Genomic DNA, 17,957 nt, shown 5'->3' on the forward strand with positions numbered 1-17,957 from the left:
TCTGGGAAAATCGAACGGTACAATGGGCTGTTAAAAACTACACTGAGAGCAATGGGTGGGGGAACTTTCAAGCATTGGGATACACACTTACCAAAGGCCACCTGGTTGGTCAACACCAGAGGATCTGCCAACAGGGCTGGCCCAGCCCAGTCAGAACTTTTACATATTGTAGAGGGGGACAAAGTTCCTGTGGTGCACATGAAGAATTTGCTGGGGAAGACAGTCTGGGTTATTCCTGCTTCAGGTAAAGGCAAACCCACTCGTGGGATTGCTTTTGCTCAGGGACCTGGATATACTTGGTGGGTAATGCGGGAAGATGGGGAAGTCCGATGCGTACCTCAAGGGGATTTGATTTTAGGGGAAAACAGACAATGAACTCAATTGTACGCTGTTGCCTGCTATAGTCCATCAACTAGAAGTCTGCAGGGCACCAACGACTAGCCCTGACTTCCCTCCGACCATCATCCCAACAGAGAATGAACTTTGATAGAACCGGACGAGTTCTACAGTAAAGGAATGATCAGCATCAGCAGGCAACGATCCAACACTGCACACAGCTTCTTCTGCCCTGAAAGACTGTTCCAAGAGATGGAGCCCAACATCATGAACCGAATGGACTCAGTAGCTTTATAGGAATTGGTTCGTGCACTAAGATAACAGTGCACCGAGATGAGAGTGAGGGTATATGGAAAATGTGGGATCTGAGCATGACGTGAATGGTATGGAACAAGGGGTGGATACTGTCCTGGGTTCAGCAGTGGCAGTCAGTTTTGTTTTTTTTTTTCTCCTTCTTAGTAGCTGTTGCAGCGCTGTGTTTTTGATTTTTGGCTTGGGAACAAAAACTGATAACACCGATGTTTAGACTGACCAAGGATTTTGTGAGTCTCATGCTCTGCCAGGGAGGAGGAGGGGCCGGGAGGAAGCGGGGACAGGACACCTGACCCAGACTGGCCAAGGAGGTGTTCCATACCACAGCACGTCATGCCAGGGGATGGAACTGGGAGCTACCCGGAAGGGCACGTCCCCTGGTCGGTCGGGCTGTCTTTTCCGGCGGGCGGTATCGTATTCTCTTCCCTTGTTATTTCTCTTGTCGTTGTTATTGTTGGTGGCGGCAGTGGTGATTTGTGTTATACCTTAGTTATTAAACTGTTCTTATCTCAACCCGTGGGAGCTGCATTCTTTTGATTCTCCTCCCTGTCCCTCCAGAAGCGGAGGGAAGAAAGGTGGGGGGGGCAGTAGACTGCGTGGTTCTGATTTACAGCTTGGGCTTAAACCACGACACTTAGTTAGAGTTCCATTTCCACAACTATTCAAAATCAAACTTCTTACAAATTGCAATATTGCAATGTGTGCAAGTTTGATGACACAGATTTAGTGCCAAGAAAAATTAGAGGATTTATCTTGCAGTCTGCTCTGCTATATTATCTCCATTTTCACTGTCAGAATCCTTATCTGTATTGTTGTGGCTTAAGCCCAGTTTCAAACCATGCATCTGATACGCTGTTGCTGCAATATCAAAATAAAAATCCAACTTTCTTGCTCTACTTCATGCACACAGTAATCCTACATATTTATTCCCATTCCATCCCTTGATTCCCCAGAATTATTTCTATGAGAGCTTGGCATTTTAGTTTCTGGAATGGTCACACTTAAAGATAAAAGACAGATATCATCTTTACCTTTTTCATGGCCATACAACATGTGAGATCATGGTATACAATCGGCACATGATCTTTAGAAAGGTGTACATCAAACTCCACGTATGCTGCTCCCTACAGAAAGTTGAAAAACACATAGAAGAAAACAAAATCTCATTAACTATTTATGCACAAGGACTACAGAACTGCAGAGCTGCCAAGTACTCAGAGGTCCTGGACATAAACCAGAAGTTTAATGAAACTGGCTGTTACCAGTTAAATCATATTCAACAGTGGACCAGAAATGACAAAAGACCATATGGGAGAGTATTTTCATTACCATAATGCAGCTCTGATAAACCCTTATAAACCCTCTAGTAACCTTGAAGTATTGTAAACAAAGTATTGATTTCAAACAAAGGCTAAGATGATGTTTTTAAACATGGATACTGTCATGGTGCCCTTCCTCCCTCTTCTCCACCAAGAGAAGAGCAATTGCTAAAGACTGGCAAAGCTTTAGTGAGATACTCCATATAGGGACGACCTTCTGGACCCACTGGTGAGTAATACAGTAATGGCATGTTATAACATGTGCAAGAAAAGAAAGAGCTGTATCCAATATTCTTCTGTCCTTTTCAACTGTGTGTTATTTTCTTTTAAAAAGGAATTAAGATCAAAGTACAATCTTTTTGAAAAGAGGGACAGAAATAAGGATATGAAGAAACACACAGAAATTACTCTTTTACTTATTTTTACTGTCTGTGCATTATTCCTTTGAAAGGCCTCCATGAACACCCAACAAGTTAAGCAGCAGGTAATCTCATAGCACCATCTTTATGTGACTGTAACCACAGCTCTTCACTATGAAAACAGGAGCTAGACAAGGAACCCCTGCACGTGCTTCTGACTTCAGCTACTCCGCTCCAGTGTCTCACTGTCTAGATCAATCTTATCACAGATCACTTAAGTGAGTGAGATTACTAGAAGTAATAAAAGTGACCACCTCAATCACAGAATTTAAGCACCTGAAAACAGTATCTCTCAAATGTAAAGCCTTATGCTAGTATTCCAAATATTCATTGTAGCAAGCACTGAAACAAAGGATTGTTTTATCCTTCCAGCTCAGCTCCCAGATCTCATTTCTGGACATCAGTTTTAGGTATTCAGCAGCCCCTGAACAAGTCCTTTGCTACCTGAAAGTATGCCAACAGATCCAGCAGAGCCAAATTTTTACTAATTCATTCAAAATTATTCCAACCCTATGTCTCTGCAGGATTGAGATTAAAGTTTTGCCTGTATTAAAACACAACCAGAAAATAATACATAGAAGTTCAGACTTTTTTGAGGATCTTGGGAATAAGAGTCTAACCTATTACTTCCCTTCCTCTGTCAAGAAATTTCCATGGTGATTTAATGTAATTTTATATCAATATCATTATCATTCATTGTATTGAATAATGGAAATCAAGTATAAAAAATAAGCTAGTTTTAACTACCCAAATACTAGGTGCCTGCAAATGTGTGTACATACATGACTAGCAGCATTCCTCAAAGAGGCAATAGTGTTCTCTTGAACTTTAGCAAGCCTGAAATAACAGCAAAGGAAAAGATTTTATTAGAGGCAGCACAGCACAGAAGTCCACTGAAACAACAGAAATACAAATAAGAAGTCTCTGTTTTACAGAACACCCATATCTGATATTGAAGTGACTTAAAGGATTAGGGGTTGCAGCATTTTGTTTTAAACTGTCCACTTCCTCAACTGATGTCAGTGAAACTAAACTAAACAAATACCCAGATTAAAATGCAAATGAACTTACTTAGCTGTTGTTGTAGAATTGCCTGCTCCCCTGTGTCCAACATCTAGAGTTGTTCTTGGTTTCCAATACTTTGCATAGGAAGCCTCCATATTGCAAGTGTATCCCTGGATTGGCTTAATAATTATGTAGTCCACTACAAGAAAAATAAAAATGCTTCACGTGTCAAAAGATAACTTTACTTGGAGTCATCCATTATTTACATCTGTTTGCATCAACTGTACCTCTAACTTTTCCAATTGTCTTCCTTGGATTTCTGCTCATAATAGCAAGCGTAAGAATTCCAGCACTCTTTCCGAGTTCTGCAAGTGTGGATGACAGGAGGCAGGCAGAACCTACATGACCTGGAAGAACATCGCCTTGTACTACTTTCTCACCTAAATCTTCCTAAAACAAAACAAATGGGGAAAAAAAAAAAATTATTGTTATACGTAGGTGAGAATTCTGAACAAACTCTTCTTCCTTTCTCCTCAGAAATACATATATATATATATATATATATATATATAGGCACTGCTGTAACAGAAATTTCTTGTGTTACAGAAAACACTAATTTCAGGCTAAAAATCGTTTAAGACCATGTTCCAAATTGCTATTAGAAATATGAAATTGTTGATGGAAATCTACAAAAGTCATATACAATTGTCTTTGAAAACTCTTAGATTTGATAAGCTTTCCACACCAAATTGCACACATGGAATAGTCCATCTTCTTAAACGCCCAAGTCATATTTAGAAAAAACATGAACTGGAATAATATATATGCTTATAACAACATTGTATTCATTTGTAGGGAAGGAGAAGGGCAACTAACACGCAGAACATGCACCTGACCATAGTCAAGCTCAGGAAATATGGAGCCACTTTGTAATTTTGAGCCTAAGTGATCAATCTTAAGGGTATTTTTAGATAAAAAAGAGAATGCTTAAAACTGTCTTTTATATAAACAGCATGAAGAGACAAGAGCTGTTTTCTTTTTAAAAGGACTTCAAATATTAAGATGTTTTAGGGAAAAAGAGTGCAACATAACAGTAGTAGTGAGAATCTGCAACTATCCAGTTTTAATTTGCACTAATTCAGGGAAATCTCTTAAAAATAAGATAATTATAATGTAACTAGTTCATACACAAATTGTTCAGGTTCAAGAAGGATAAGCAAAACCTGGGTAAAGGACAAAAATCAAGCCAACCTAACTACGTGCAGCACCAGACAGCGTGATTTGAGTCTAATTCATACCAACTTCTAAATAAGCATAAACTGTAAATCTTTCTGTGCCCTATTGAGCAGACTCACAAAACCTTTCTGCAAAATGGGGTAGTAGCCAAAAGACTTATAACTTGTGTAAACAAGTCTAAAAAAATCAAGATATCAGGCAACAGCCCTATCCCAACAATGAAATCTTCACAGCAATTGACTCTTAACTCATAAGGCAGACCTGAGTTACTTCATGGTGGTAGAGACATACCTCAAAAAAATCAAAGATTAATTCCAAGTTATCAGGCTCCATGGTTTGTATTGTGTACTCTATCCATCGGTCTGGCTGCAAAGCATAGCCACAGTCTGGCTGAGAGTGTCGACATTTATATTCATTGTTACTTATTAAGGAGAACTCCACAGTGTTTGCCATTTTCTGAGGGACAGTAGGGGATGTTTTCTCTTGGCCCTCTTCATCATCCTCATCTTCCTCTAGGCCTTCTAGAGTCAATTTTACTCTACTCAACCAGAAACACAAAACAAATGGTTAAGTCACATGAGCATCTTTAGAAACACTAGAGAATTAGAAGCTTGAACAGAAGTTCATTCAACACAAGAATTCTCAACAACACCATTTACAGGGCAGCACTGCATGCAGTGGGCCCTCACAAGAGTCATTTTGCAGCTGTTGTCTAAATCCTATTTTAGTTGTAAGTGCTCAAGTCACTTCTGAAACTGGAACTTGGATAAATGTGAAAATTGTACTAATGGTCTGAGAAAAAGCACTCCACCAAATGCAATTTGGACTCCCAAACAGACAGCCTGTCTCTGCAGACTGACACCCATAATGCCAAAAAGCTAATGAAAAGCACTGAAAATAGCAGCAATTACCAAGATCAGTATCTGAATTCTGGTGGCTGCTGGGAAGTGCACACACCCAACTTTAAGCCTCTTTGAACACCAATTAAGGCAGATAGATGTATTCTATTAGGCATAAAAAAAAGATAGTCTATAATAATCAGTAAGTCCCTTGAGAAATCCTAAACGATCATTTAACAGTAAATTAACTGCGATTTCTGAAAAATCCTGGACTGATTGGAATAAGCCTCTCTCTGTAAGACTCAGAATTCATTATTATACACAGCAAACCTTCCACACAGAATTAATTATGCCAGTGATGGAAGCATATATGAGTAATCCAAATCCCTTTCTGAATCATCTAAGTAGCAGATGGGATACAGAGTTATTTAGCAAGATGCTGATTGACTAGTAGATTATCTAGTTAGATTTAGTCTAACTAATCGTTAAACTTAGATTCCATTTCACTAGTAAAACTGAAGTTGTATCTCAAAGAAACAATCACAGAAATCCTGTATATGAAGTCCACATTCTTAATACCCTTTTACAAAAATAAAAAATAAAAGGGGTCACAACACAGATTGTCCACAAAGTGGCACTGCCATAGCAAGTGACAGTCACAAAAACTACCTGGGCAGATCAAACTTTTTAGGTAGAATGCGGAAAAGAGATTGTCTAGTAATGCATCCAGCTTATCAAGCTTGGATTTCAACCATCAAATTTAGACAAGGATCAGGCTTCAGAAACTGCTCTCTACCTCCTGTAACACACAGGAAAAAATTGCAAAGAAACTCCTGTTTCTAGAGAACAGGATGCAAGTATTAATTACCGTTGAAGTTGTATTAAATAAATGTTCCCCTCATTGGGAGGGTGGCAGGAAGTCAAGCGTCAGACCGCCAAAAGAAGGAACGCAGTACAGAAGTTAACTCCCAGGTTAACTGAGCAATCTAAAAATCATGATGACAGCAAGCTTCAGATCCCAGAAATTTAACAGGGGAAAGAGATACCAGAACCACATAATTGTTAGGGTTGGAAAAGACCTTAAAATCATTATGGGCAGGGACTCCTCGCCCTAGACCATGTCACCCAGGGCTCTGTCCAACCTGGCCTTGAACACTGCCAAGGATGGAGCATTTCACCACTTCCTTGGGCAACCTGTGCCAGTGCTTCACCACCCTCACAGTGAAGAAACTCCTCCTTATATCTAACCTGAACTCCCCCTGTTTAAGATTTAAGCCATTACCTCTTGTCCTATCACAACAGTCCCTAATGAAGAGTCCCTCCCCAGCATCCTTGTAGGCCCCCTTCAGATACTGACAGGCTGCTATGAGGTCTCCATGCAGCCTTGTCTTCTCCAGGCTGAACAACTCCAACTTTCTCAGCCTGTCTCCATACGGGAGGTGCTCCAGTCCCCTGATCATCCTCGTGGCCCTCCTCTGGACTTGTTCCAACAGTTCCATGTCCTTTTTATGTTGAGGACACCAGAACTGTACACAATACTCCACGTGAGGTCTCACGAGAGCAGAGTAGAGGGGCAGGATCACCTCCTTCGACCTGCTGGTCACGCTCCTCTTGATGCAGCCCAGGATACGGTTGGCTTTCTGGGCTGCGAGCACACACTGAAGCCGGCTCATGTTAAGTTTCTCATCAACCAACACCCCCCAAGTCCCTCTATGCAGGGCTGCTCCGAATCACTTCTCCACCCAACCTGTAGCTGTGCCTGGGATTGCTCCGACACAGGTGTAGGACACTTGCACTTGGCTTGGTTAAACTTCATGAGGCTGGCCATGGACACCTCACAAGCGTGTCGAGGTCCCTCTGGATGGCATTCCTTCCCTCCGGTGTATCAACCGAACCACACAGCTTGGTGTCATCAGCAAACTTGCTGAGGGCACCCTCAATCCCACTGTCCAGCACTGATTTAATGTTATCACATTTATTATTCTTTTTTATAAAGTTCTTAAATACTTGGTAATTGGCCTGATAGTAGATCCCTATTGGCAACCAAAAATTAAAGGCCACATTAATTAAGTAAAAAAGCAGCACTAGTACTGACAACTAACATGAGCTAAATTGCAAACTTAGATGAGCAGACTCTTACCTGAACCTTGATGTTTTAAATTTCTTCTTAGATATCACTACAGGTGGTTTCTCAGAATAATGCAGGCGTAATCTTATTTCTGTTTGACATGTCAGCCACCCAGTGTCCACAGTTTCAATACCATCTAGCAAAAATTAAACAAAAAGTAGAAGACTTTAATAACTTATTCTAGGGATATCTATATATTTTAATATTAAAAAAATATAAATACAGTTCTGACACCATCTTCCAGATAATTCTCCTTATCACCTGCTTTTTTCAATAGTATTTCCAGAGCAATTATTGAGTGAATCTTTTAATCTATCTTTTCTGAACTACCCAGAACAGACAACAGATACTACAGTTGTTTGCTTGCTTTAAAGGGGATTAAATAGGAAAAATGATCCTTGCCAGCTTCATGTGTAAACTGTCTGCAGGAGAGCACTAAGTATTGCAGTGTTAATTTTATTTATGGTATCAAGGTCTAAATCTCCAAAGGTAGGCATAACATTCCCTCATCCTGAGATCTCTCAATACATGGAATAACACTGACAGGAACTCTGAAGATTCATATGCAACTCGAGACTCCCCATTTGTGTCGAGATACAGGTGTCAAATTAGCTCCTCATAACCAATGCCAGTAAAAGTATGCAGGATAGGATACAGCAACAAATATGATGGGGACACAAAGCATGGAGGAGAATCCTCAACCTCACCATCAGGAAAAGCAAGCCTATAAGCAGGATGTCCAGAAAGACCAGGCTGCCAGATCAGGTGCTGGAGCAGACCCCGCAGTTTTGGTGAGTTCCTAGCAAAACTTATCATTCAATCAGGATATGAAGAAAAATGGCAAAGCTTTAAGGGAAGTATGAGACATGATAAAGATTTAATATATTTAAGTATGAGATAAGATAAAGAGAATTACCTCAGGCACTACAGCATTAAGCGTTAAGAGGTGGGTTAGAACTGCCAACATACACATGCACAAGAACATGAGGTTTGAGCTTATTGAGAGTTTTTGGCAATTATGTGGCTAACTGAAGAGGCAGATTGTGTACATTTGGTGTAAGTGATAATACTTCTGTAGGAAAGAGGTTTTTTTCTAAGGCTAGGTTTTAGAAGAAAGCTAAGTCTATTCCGTATTTCCAAATATACATGCTCGTGATCTAATGTGCAAATTTCAACCTTGAACACCAGCATATTGACAATATTTAAACTCTTCCTGTCAGCCTTTCATTAACTTTAGAAGGGTTTACAGCCTGAGTATGAAGTCACAAGTTTTAGATACAAAAATAACTATATAAGCAGAGAAAACAATCACTTACAGGCAATTGCTGTCAAAACTTTGTATTTCAAATATTTTCGCACTACAACACTTAATCTTTTTAAAATTAAATACGTGGTTAAAAGTAAAGGTCAATATATCTCACTTACTACAGATTCCAAAGTGTCCATCATCAATAGTAATTCCATTTTCTAGAATTAAAAGGATGGAAAAAGAATGGAAGAAAATTAATTAATATCCACATTATAAAGAACCATTTCCAAGTTATACTAATCCTACTTGTTCATTTCACTTTAAAAAGTACATCTAATAAAAAAGTAGGAAAACTGAAACAGCTGAATAAGCATGTTAACTGCAAACATCTGTAAAGCTTTTTCCTAATTTATGCTTTTCCTTAGTTTCTGCAAGAAAAAACAACACACAAGATGCCAAGATGCTTTACCTAGTTATCTGAACTGAGAAAACCAAGAAGGCTGCATCATTTCCTAGTCTGCTGCAGTATTTTGCTGATATCTACATCCTACTAGAATCTAAGATGCTTTTCTTGTTAGCGTCAAAGTTTCCTCAAGCATACAAGAAAGCTGTGCCCTCCTGCACATTTATAGTTAAAGCTTCTAAATCAATTAAAATGCATATTCTGTCCACGCAACAGAAACCAACCTAGGATGAAACACTCAAACCACTCATTTCACCCTTACTTTTATCCTTACCCTCTCCAAAGTTTTAGTAACTGAAATCTTAAGGCACTAAGTAAATTCACCAGCATCAACAGAATTGCACTAAATCTAAAACTATACATTTCTCAAAAATAAATCTTAATAAAATCTTCTCTATAGCCATTAATCCCATCTTTTTCTAAGAAGAGTCATGGGCCTGACCTCAATTTTTAATAACCACAGGCAACAATTCAGAATCATAATGACCAAGTAGTAACATCCTCGTTTTGGTGCACTTTCTTAAAGACTGCTTATTAAGCACTGAGTATTACTTAGGGGAGGGAAGATTTCCAAACTGTTTGGAATGAATTTAACTCAATTATGAAGTCTGGACCCTAACAGAGGGTAGTCTGTCTCCCTAATTAGTTACTGACAGATACACAAACATAGTCTTGTTATAGGAATAGAAACAGAACTAATTCAATTGAAAAAAAAAAAAATTAAGGGGGGAGGAATTATCTTGGTACTATTCATATTTAACAAGCAGTTTCTTCAATACCACCTTCTCTCTAGAAGACTTTTTTTTCAATGTATCAGAAAGTACTTAATAGATATGAACTCCTAAGTATGGAGGGAATAACCTTTTTCACACCCTAGAAAAGACAGCGTGTAAAACATGCCATCCCACAGCAGCACAAGAGATGTAAATTACAAGCTACATTCAAAGGTTATTCCAGTCACTCTTTAAAACCAAACTTTTCCCCTGTACAGAAAAGCATTAGGAACTTGTAGGCAAGTCTGCATGCCAACTTTTCTTCCAGCAAAATAAACTGCGGCTTTATTGCTGGGTATTTAAACCCATTCATGTTTCTGTTTAAATTAATCTGTTTACTTCAGCCTAATTAAGAATCTTTGCCTTAAATTTTTACTAATGAAATGGTAGTTAAATAGAAACAGCAGTGACTTCACTCCCTCCCCCTCCCCACATGTTCTCTGAAAAAATAATATGGATCCTTAGTCTCAAAGAATTAAGCTTACAGAAAATTATTACAATTCCAAATTAGAAAAAAAAAAAAAAAAAAACACAAACACACCCAACCCACATATCTTAAGGATGGCAGTAAAGAGCTTCATGTCCCCTCCATTTTTAAGCCACTTATTTTTATACATATATTTTGAGAGTAAGGCCCATGTTGAACAAAGAAAAAGTTTATACTTTGAAAACATTCATAAATTTACGTATTTTAAAACTATAGTTATCAATCCTTCTAAACCAATGTGCAGCATATCAGCAATCTTATGCATATGCCTCAAACAGATGCAGTTGATGCCCATACCTAAAGGGGTAATTGATCGTGGTTGTAGATGAGTCTCCCACGTGTGAACTATGACTTCGCAGGGACCATCGATAGTCTGTAATTTAAAAGTTAAATGTCTGCAATAATTTCTTTTGTTAGATCTGATTTTCTACCCATGAAGCTGTTTGGGATGGTTGTGAACTAAACTTATAGATTTAAGAAAGAAAAAGTAGGAGAAAGAGAAAGAGAGTGGGGGAACAAAGAGAGAGAATGAAGGAAAGAGAATAGATCAGGCTTGTTTCTTACCCCTGCAACTGCTGATGACGCTATCTGACGCGTCAGATATGACAAAGCTTGTGATAGAGTCTGACAGGGTGAAGAATTAAAATTATTAAATCTTTACTCTTTCCAGCAACTCCACTGGACTAGTTTAGCTTCCTTCAGATACAAAAAGCCCCAGACTGTCTCTGAAGTCATTCAGCATGCTTGCTTTTTTCTTAAGATATCACAGCAACAATTTCGGAAAAAATATATCCCACATCTCTAATTCCAAACATCACTCAGCACCTACTCATGCAGTGAACAGTTGCAGGGGTAGCTTCTCCCTCAAAATTGCCTTGACTAAGTCCATGGATCACCATTTCTTTATTTGTGGTACAAAAGAGCAAATTATTTACCATCTAATTAAAACATAAATACTTGATCCAACTGGGCAGCATTCCATTTGGAGTAGGATAAATTAGATTCTTCCACCAAAAAAAAGAATTACTGTCCCTCAAAAGACTATATTTGTTGACAGACATAGCCAAGACTCAGATAGGTATTCAGAACAGTAACTTAATCTCTTCTTTCAGAACAATTTAAGTTTGAAATAGCTTTCCAGGTTAAAGCTTTTAGGTAACCACTGGGTAACAACAGAAAGAACATGTCCAATTCCCAGCTCAGTCATCTCAAGACATTTCCCTTAACACTGTGAGGTTGTCACTATCAGTCACAAGAAACACTGTCAAATAGCTCATTTTGGTGTTTTGGGCCTAAGTGACTCTATATCCAAAAAGAGTTGCTACTAGTACAGAGTCATATAAGCTTCAAGGCCAACTTATCCCAGTACTCCAGGTTCCTGTTTAAATAGATTTCAGATCAACAACGATATCGAGACACTTCAAACTCAGCAGTAACTACATAATTACACAGTACCATAATGCTTTATCTTACAAATTACTGAATCAATTCTTTAATAACAGATGTGATTTCTCAACGTATCTCAAACATATTTAATCTACTATGCTTTTGATGAGTTAATAGCGAACACCAAATATTCAAAAAGTACTCTATTAGATGGGTTTGCTCTGTCTTAGCTAAAAGCAATTAATTTTTTCTGAAGAATTCAGAGACATCTATACTTAAGGATCATGTCAGAATAAAATACATAAAGTCATGCTTTAAAGATTGAATGCATGTAAATATGAATAAAATAAGATAATACTGTTGTTCTCAGTTTATTCCTGTTATAGGGCAGTTTTACTTCCCATCCTCTCACTGCTGCCAGAATGATCACTTTTATGGACTTCTAGAAAATTAACAAGAAGCTTCTTTTCCCTTCTTCCACAGCAGATTCACACGTGAATGTCACAATTTCAGTTTCTGCAGGTGAAACCCGTGTTTGCCAGCAGGGGGAGTATAATTTCCTAACACCGTTGAGGCCTGCAAGCTCTCAAACAGCAACTCCCACAAACACATACAGAACATGTAGCTTGTGAACCTGGGGAATGCAAATCTGTCCTAACATGGATTAAGTAGTTTCCTTCAAAAAGTAAGCAAAAGTTTCTCCTTGTAGAAACTCCCAACCTATTATATTAAAATAACAATATCAGGTTATTTCTTACGCTACTGTAAATGTACATTTTAATTTTAGGTTCTAAAGCTATGAATGAGGATTCAAGTAACATTATTCCAACAGTAAGCACAACATGCTGGATACATGCAGCAAAATTTCATCCCCTGAAAGGAATACAGTGGTCTGATCACGCAGTCCCCAACACAACAGAGATGTTGATCTGCTTGAGTGAGTCCAGAGGAGGCCATAAAGATTATCAGAGGGCTGGAGCACCTCTGCTATAGAGACAGGCTGAGAGAGCTGGGCTTGTTCAGCCTGGAGAAGAGAAGGCTCTGGGGAAACCTTGCAACAGTCTTCCAATACCTAAAGGAAAGCTACAGGAAACACGGAGAGGCACTTTTTACAACAGCATGTAGTGACAGGACAAGGGGGAATGGCTTTAAACTGAAAGAGAAGAGATTTAGATCAGACATTAGGAAGAAATTCTTTACTACGAAGGTGGTGAGACACTGGCACACGGTGCCCAGAGAAGCTGTGGCTGCCCCATCCCTGGCAGTGTTCAAGGCCAAGTTGGATGGGGCTTGGAGCAACCTGGGCTAGTGGAAGGTGTCACTGCTCGTGGCAGAGGGCTTGAAACTAAGTGTGTTTAAAGCCCATTCCAACCCAAACCATTCTGTGATTCTATGACTTAATCCCAGAAACCCTCAAACACTTTCTATACTAAGAAATGCCAAGGAAACTACCTGGAAAAAAAGGGCAGTGGATTAGAGAACAGGCACAGATGTGACTGTGAAGCCTCTCGCAATCCCTGCTCAAGCCATCTTTCTGTTTATGGGTGTTTAAATGTTTTAATCACATGTAACAGAAGTCAGTGCTACAACAAGGTTAAAATCAGATGTAATTTCAGTGCCATATCTGACCACATCTGAACAACAGCCCAGTTCATATCAGCCTGTAGCAGAAGTTAACAATGTGTCATCAGTGGTCATAGTATGGTAACGCTACCTACAGAGTCAGCCTCTGCTAGGGCAGTTTCAAAAGGCCAATCCAAATCAAGCATTCCAGTGGGCAGTACACTGAGATTATAGTAGGGGGCACTGTATGGCACAGATTCCTCTCTACTAGAACAGAGATTTTTCTTTTTAAAGCAAATACATAAAAAAATATGCTGCTTGATTTGTATTTAGCCGAACATCTGATGCAATTTTAAAAGTCCTTAAAAGACATTCAAGAATTTCCTTGCATGAAGTGCTTGCGTGCTTAGTACAATTAAAACACGACAGCACTTCAGTAGACATTTAAATTGTAATTCAGGAGGCCAGTTCCAAACTTCCTGATCCAAGGCAACATAACAGAGTAGGAATCAGTGAAAAGAAAATAGGACCTTAAGAACACTACCCAACTACTTTTATCCAACTGCACTTCTTAAAACTATTGTGTCAAGAACATTAATCTACTTCAAGCACATGAAACAGCCAAGCGAATTACACTGAACTGCCAGCGCAGGATTTCTGACAAAAATCTTGATGGATTTCTGTACCATGTAAGAGACAATAATAAAGCACAAAACCAAACATCAACCATCAAGTCATTCAGCCTTTGTAAGGCAACAGCACATGTAAGTCACCTGCCAGAAAGTTCTGAGCTAAATAGAGATTTTTTTAGCTCTAGTGTTTCCAAGAACAGTTTAACACACAGTCTGTTATCTCAGTGCATCATGGCATAGGTATTCCTTTGTTATTATCAGGTTAATGGGTTATTGGTTTTTAAAAGCTTTTCTAAGGTATTCTGATATTAAAGAAATTACAGAGTCTAGACCCAAGTTTCACCTTTATTAATATATTCCACACACTAAATGGATTTATTTACATTTTAGAAAAGTAAATTTACGCCTCATTTGAAGCCTCTACAATTAAGCAATATTCTCATGAGTGTGAAAATGTTCACAGTCTAGTTTTAAAAGTCCTGCTACATGCATGGATAGCTCAGTTATTTCACACTTCCCTTGAACTAAGTAACCTAAACTTGCATGCTTACTTACTGTTGGGGAAAAAAAATATAGAACACAGCTTAACAGAGTAAGGTATGTATTTACCTTACTGAACTCTTCGAATATGCATGATGCAACCAATACATATAAAAACATTCTCCTAAAACATATGGTATACAGAAGACTTAAATTTCACACAGGAGGGGTTTTGGTGTGTCTCACACTTCCCTTAACCCCTAACAAACAGAGGCTATATATAGAATAAAACACAGGAAGATCTTTACAATAAGATAACTGAAACCAGACTGTCTAAGGAACAAACAAACCTCAAGCAAAACAGTTTAAACTGTCTTATTTCATCACGTAAATGTGTTTACTTTTCTTTTAAAATGCTTAAGATGACTTATGTTATAATTAACATGTTTACAATATAGTAAAAGCTCTTGATATGCAGGAGCAAAGACTTGCACCAATTTTATAGTAAAATGCTCTTTGAGTATACATTCATTTATACAAAAATTCTATAAATTTCACTATATTAAGTAAAACTTTATGCAAGCACCATCATGTTAATATTGAAGGGCTTCAGTGCAAACAAACTAAACTGCCCATCACATTGTACTGTTTTTCAAGCAAAATAATTTAACAGACATGAAATGACTTTTTAAGGGAGATGAGGAAAATGCTTTCCTACTTGCTATGGTTGCGGAGGGGGGGGTGTCCCAAAAAAATGTGATTATATTTATTTTCACATCTAGTTTGTAGCAGTATTTTGAATAATATGAGAACTATTTCTCTGTGTAACTATATATCACCCCCAGCTTTGCCACCACATCCATCTCAAGCACCCTCACAGACGCAGTTGATCTGGAAAGAAGGAAACACTAGCTTCAACTGGATCCATCTGCAGCATGATTTACTCAACTGGGGTGTCAAATTCATATATTCTTACTTCAACATATTTAAGACTACTCAGAATAATTTAACTTAGAAGTACTTTTTTCTTATCAGAGTTGTTAATGCTAAAGGTCTCCATACAGTGTCTCATTTGCACTATACTGTGCATTGTATTTCTGTTAGAACGAAGGGATCCTGCTTTTCCATTTTTCCAAAAAAAATTTACAAAAAGAGCAATAAAACATTGTAGCTGGAATTCTTTTCTTCCAAAGACTTTGTGTTATAAGAAATAAAGCCCTGTGCACTAAACAGGTACAGGCTAAACATCACTAAGTGGGTAACCATTTACCCTGACAATTCACATTTTGGTTTGCAGGGTAGTTTTCTTTTTTTTCTCCTTTTTATATATAGTAGCTCTTTATGCTGTATTCCATAAAATTTATACTTACCTTGGCAGACTCTGCATCACACGGTACATAAAGCGTGCACGATACAGAGCACCTACTTAAAGAAACACACTCACCAATACATAAAGTTTTTCAAATGTTAAAACAAATTGTGTTGTCTATGAGCATGTTTTCTGCCCATCTGTTCTCACTAAGCATGCTTTTTCTAGTGTGCTGTTGCTTACATTTTAAACTTAGAGGCATCTGTGAAAAACGTAAGAGCTGGTAGGCTGTAAGAACTGATCTACTTTTGGCCTTAGAAAAAGAAATCTATTATTGGCATTCCCTTCTTTTGCCTCAGAATAACAATTTAAACATCAGTTTCAGATTAGATTGTTTTCACATGCTGTAATAAAAGACAGAATTGTGTTTCATTTAAAATTAGTATCCTTCAGAGATGATACCTCTGTCAAATATTTCTTTCAGCGAAAGAAAGGCTAGTCCAGCTGACACACACTTACACACTCTTGACACTAATTTAAAATACATAGAAGGTATAAACCAGATGATTCTATAACTTCTTCGCACATATAGCTACAGCCTTCATAATCCCAGTTTCAATGAAGAACTAAAGCCCAAGGTGGACAGCTACAGGATATTAATAGAGTAAGAAATACAGCAAAGATAGCTTTAAATGGCTTATTTCTTACCATAACTTGTTAATTAACAAAACCAGTTAGAGCAGTGCTTATTTTCACAACTTAGTCCAACTTTTTTCTGGATGCAGTCTCATCCCGAGTCTGAAGGGTAAGTAGTCCGAATCGTACTTACCCAGCACAATTGTTACACACCAGAATACTACCACATACATTCAACTCACATGCAATTCTGACATCAGTACCTGTAAAAACACATCTGGGTCTGTCTCCTGGGTTCCCCCTCACCTCAAGCATGCAAATACCTATATACAAACCTAGACAAAACACTGGGATGCCCCATTCCTTGTTTCACCTTTTCACTCCAAGAGATTAACACAGGTTAATTATGCAGCACAAAAGCTAGTTAATACTTCTCATGCTTCACCACAAAAGTTCCACAGTAATTTTAAAATCTGTAGCAGATTTGGCAAATTTAAATCCACCTGCTCACATTAACCATTTTTCTCTTGCTATCACTTACTTCCATGTTAGGGATCCTTGCTCTGCTGAAGTCTATATTCAATTATAAATGTACAAGTTGTTATAGCCCTACTATAACTAATGAGAACTTCACCATATCACTCAAGCTTTCTAACCATGTCAGGCATTTCACTATCGCTGCAATTTTTAACACCCTAACATTGGTAAAAGACAGACAATTTAACAAAAATAATGGCATATGGTCATGTATTTTCAGAAGTGAACTGCTTGCATTTCCATAAGTGCTTTAATGTTTCATATGTCACAATTTGAGATTTATTTCTAAAAACACAAATTTAACTCAAAAAATCCTTCTTAATTCAAATAAGGGATTTTTTTATACTAGGGATGAGCCAACTTAAAATAGAAAAGGTTGTACATACCTTAGGTTCTAAGAAGTACCCTTTAAAATACCGGTAACAAACAGGAACTCCTCTAGGAAGCTCTACGGTAGCTTTCCATAATTCACTGTGGGGAAAAAGAAAACAAGAACAAAACAGTTTCCAAATACAGCCTAATAGCATCTCAGACATATGTCTGTCCTAAGTAATATTCTAAAATACAGTTTGGCATACTGCTGCAAGGAACATTTTTACAAGGTAACTTAGCCAAACATGCACAAAGCACAATAAATACACTGAAATTGCACTTTCTAATCTCAAGATCTGAAGTGCTCTAATGGAGCAAGAATTCTCATCCTCATTTAACAGATGGGGAAAATATGATGAAACAATTCAGGAACTCATTCAAGATCACACAGCAAGTCACTGACAGAATTATAAATATATCCTGAAAGCCCTATTTTCCTGCATCATACAAACAGTGACAGGCTGGGTACCATGTTA

The 17,957-nt window shown here is 38.1% G+C and overlaps 1 protein-coding gene across 2 annotated transcripts in view; it reads right to left on the reverse strand.

Annotated features, from left to right (window-relative positions):
* GPCPD1 (glycerophosphocholine phosphodiesterase 1) overlaps positions 1-17,957 on the reverse strand; it is a 49,292-nt gene that overhangs the window by 19,650 nt on the left and 11,685 nt on the right. For both annotated transcript variants that reach the window (XM_080614606.1, XM_080614605.1), the window contains exons 4-12: positions 17,496-17,580; positions 10,864-10,939; positions 9,020-9,061; positions 7,607-7,730; positions 4,919-5,165; positions 3,679-3,841; positions 3,458-3,590; positions 3,169-3,223; positions 1,680-1,772 (exon numbers count right to left, since the gene is read on the reverse strand). In XM_080614606.1, the coding sequence (XP_080470732.1) occupies positions 1,680-1,772; positions 3,169-3,223; positions 3,458-3,590; positions 3,679-3,841; positions 4,919-5,165; positions 7,607-7,730; positions 9,020-9,061; positions 10,864-10,939; positions 17,496-17,580 (1,018 nt within the window). The remainder of the gene's footprint in view (positions 1-1,679; positions 1,773-3,168; positions 3,224-3,457; positions 3,591-3,678; positions 3,842-4,918; positions 5,166-7,606; positions 7,731-9,019; positions 9,062-10,863; positions 10,940-17,495; positions 17,581-17,957) is intronic.

The sequence above is a fragment of the Psittacula echo genome, assembly GCF_963264785.1.
Source record: "Psittacula echo genome assembly, chromosome: 4".
Lineage (NCBI taxonomy): Eukaryota > Metazoa > Chordata > Aves > Psittaciformes > Psittacidae > Psittacula > Psittacula echo.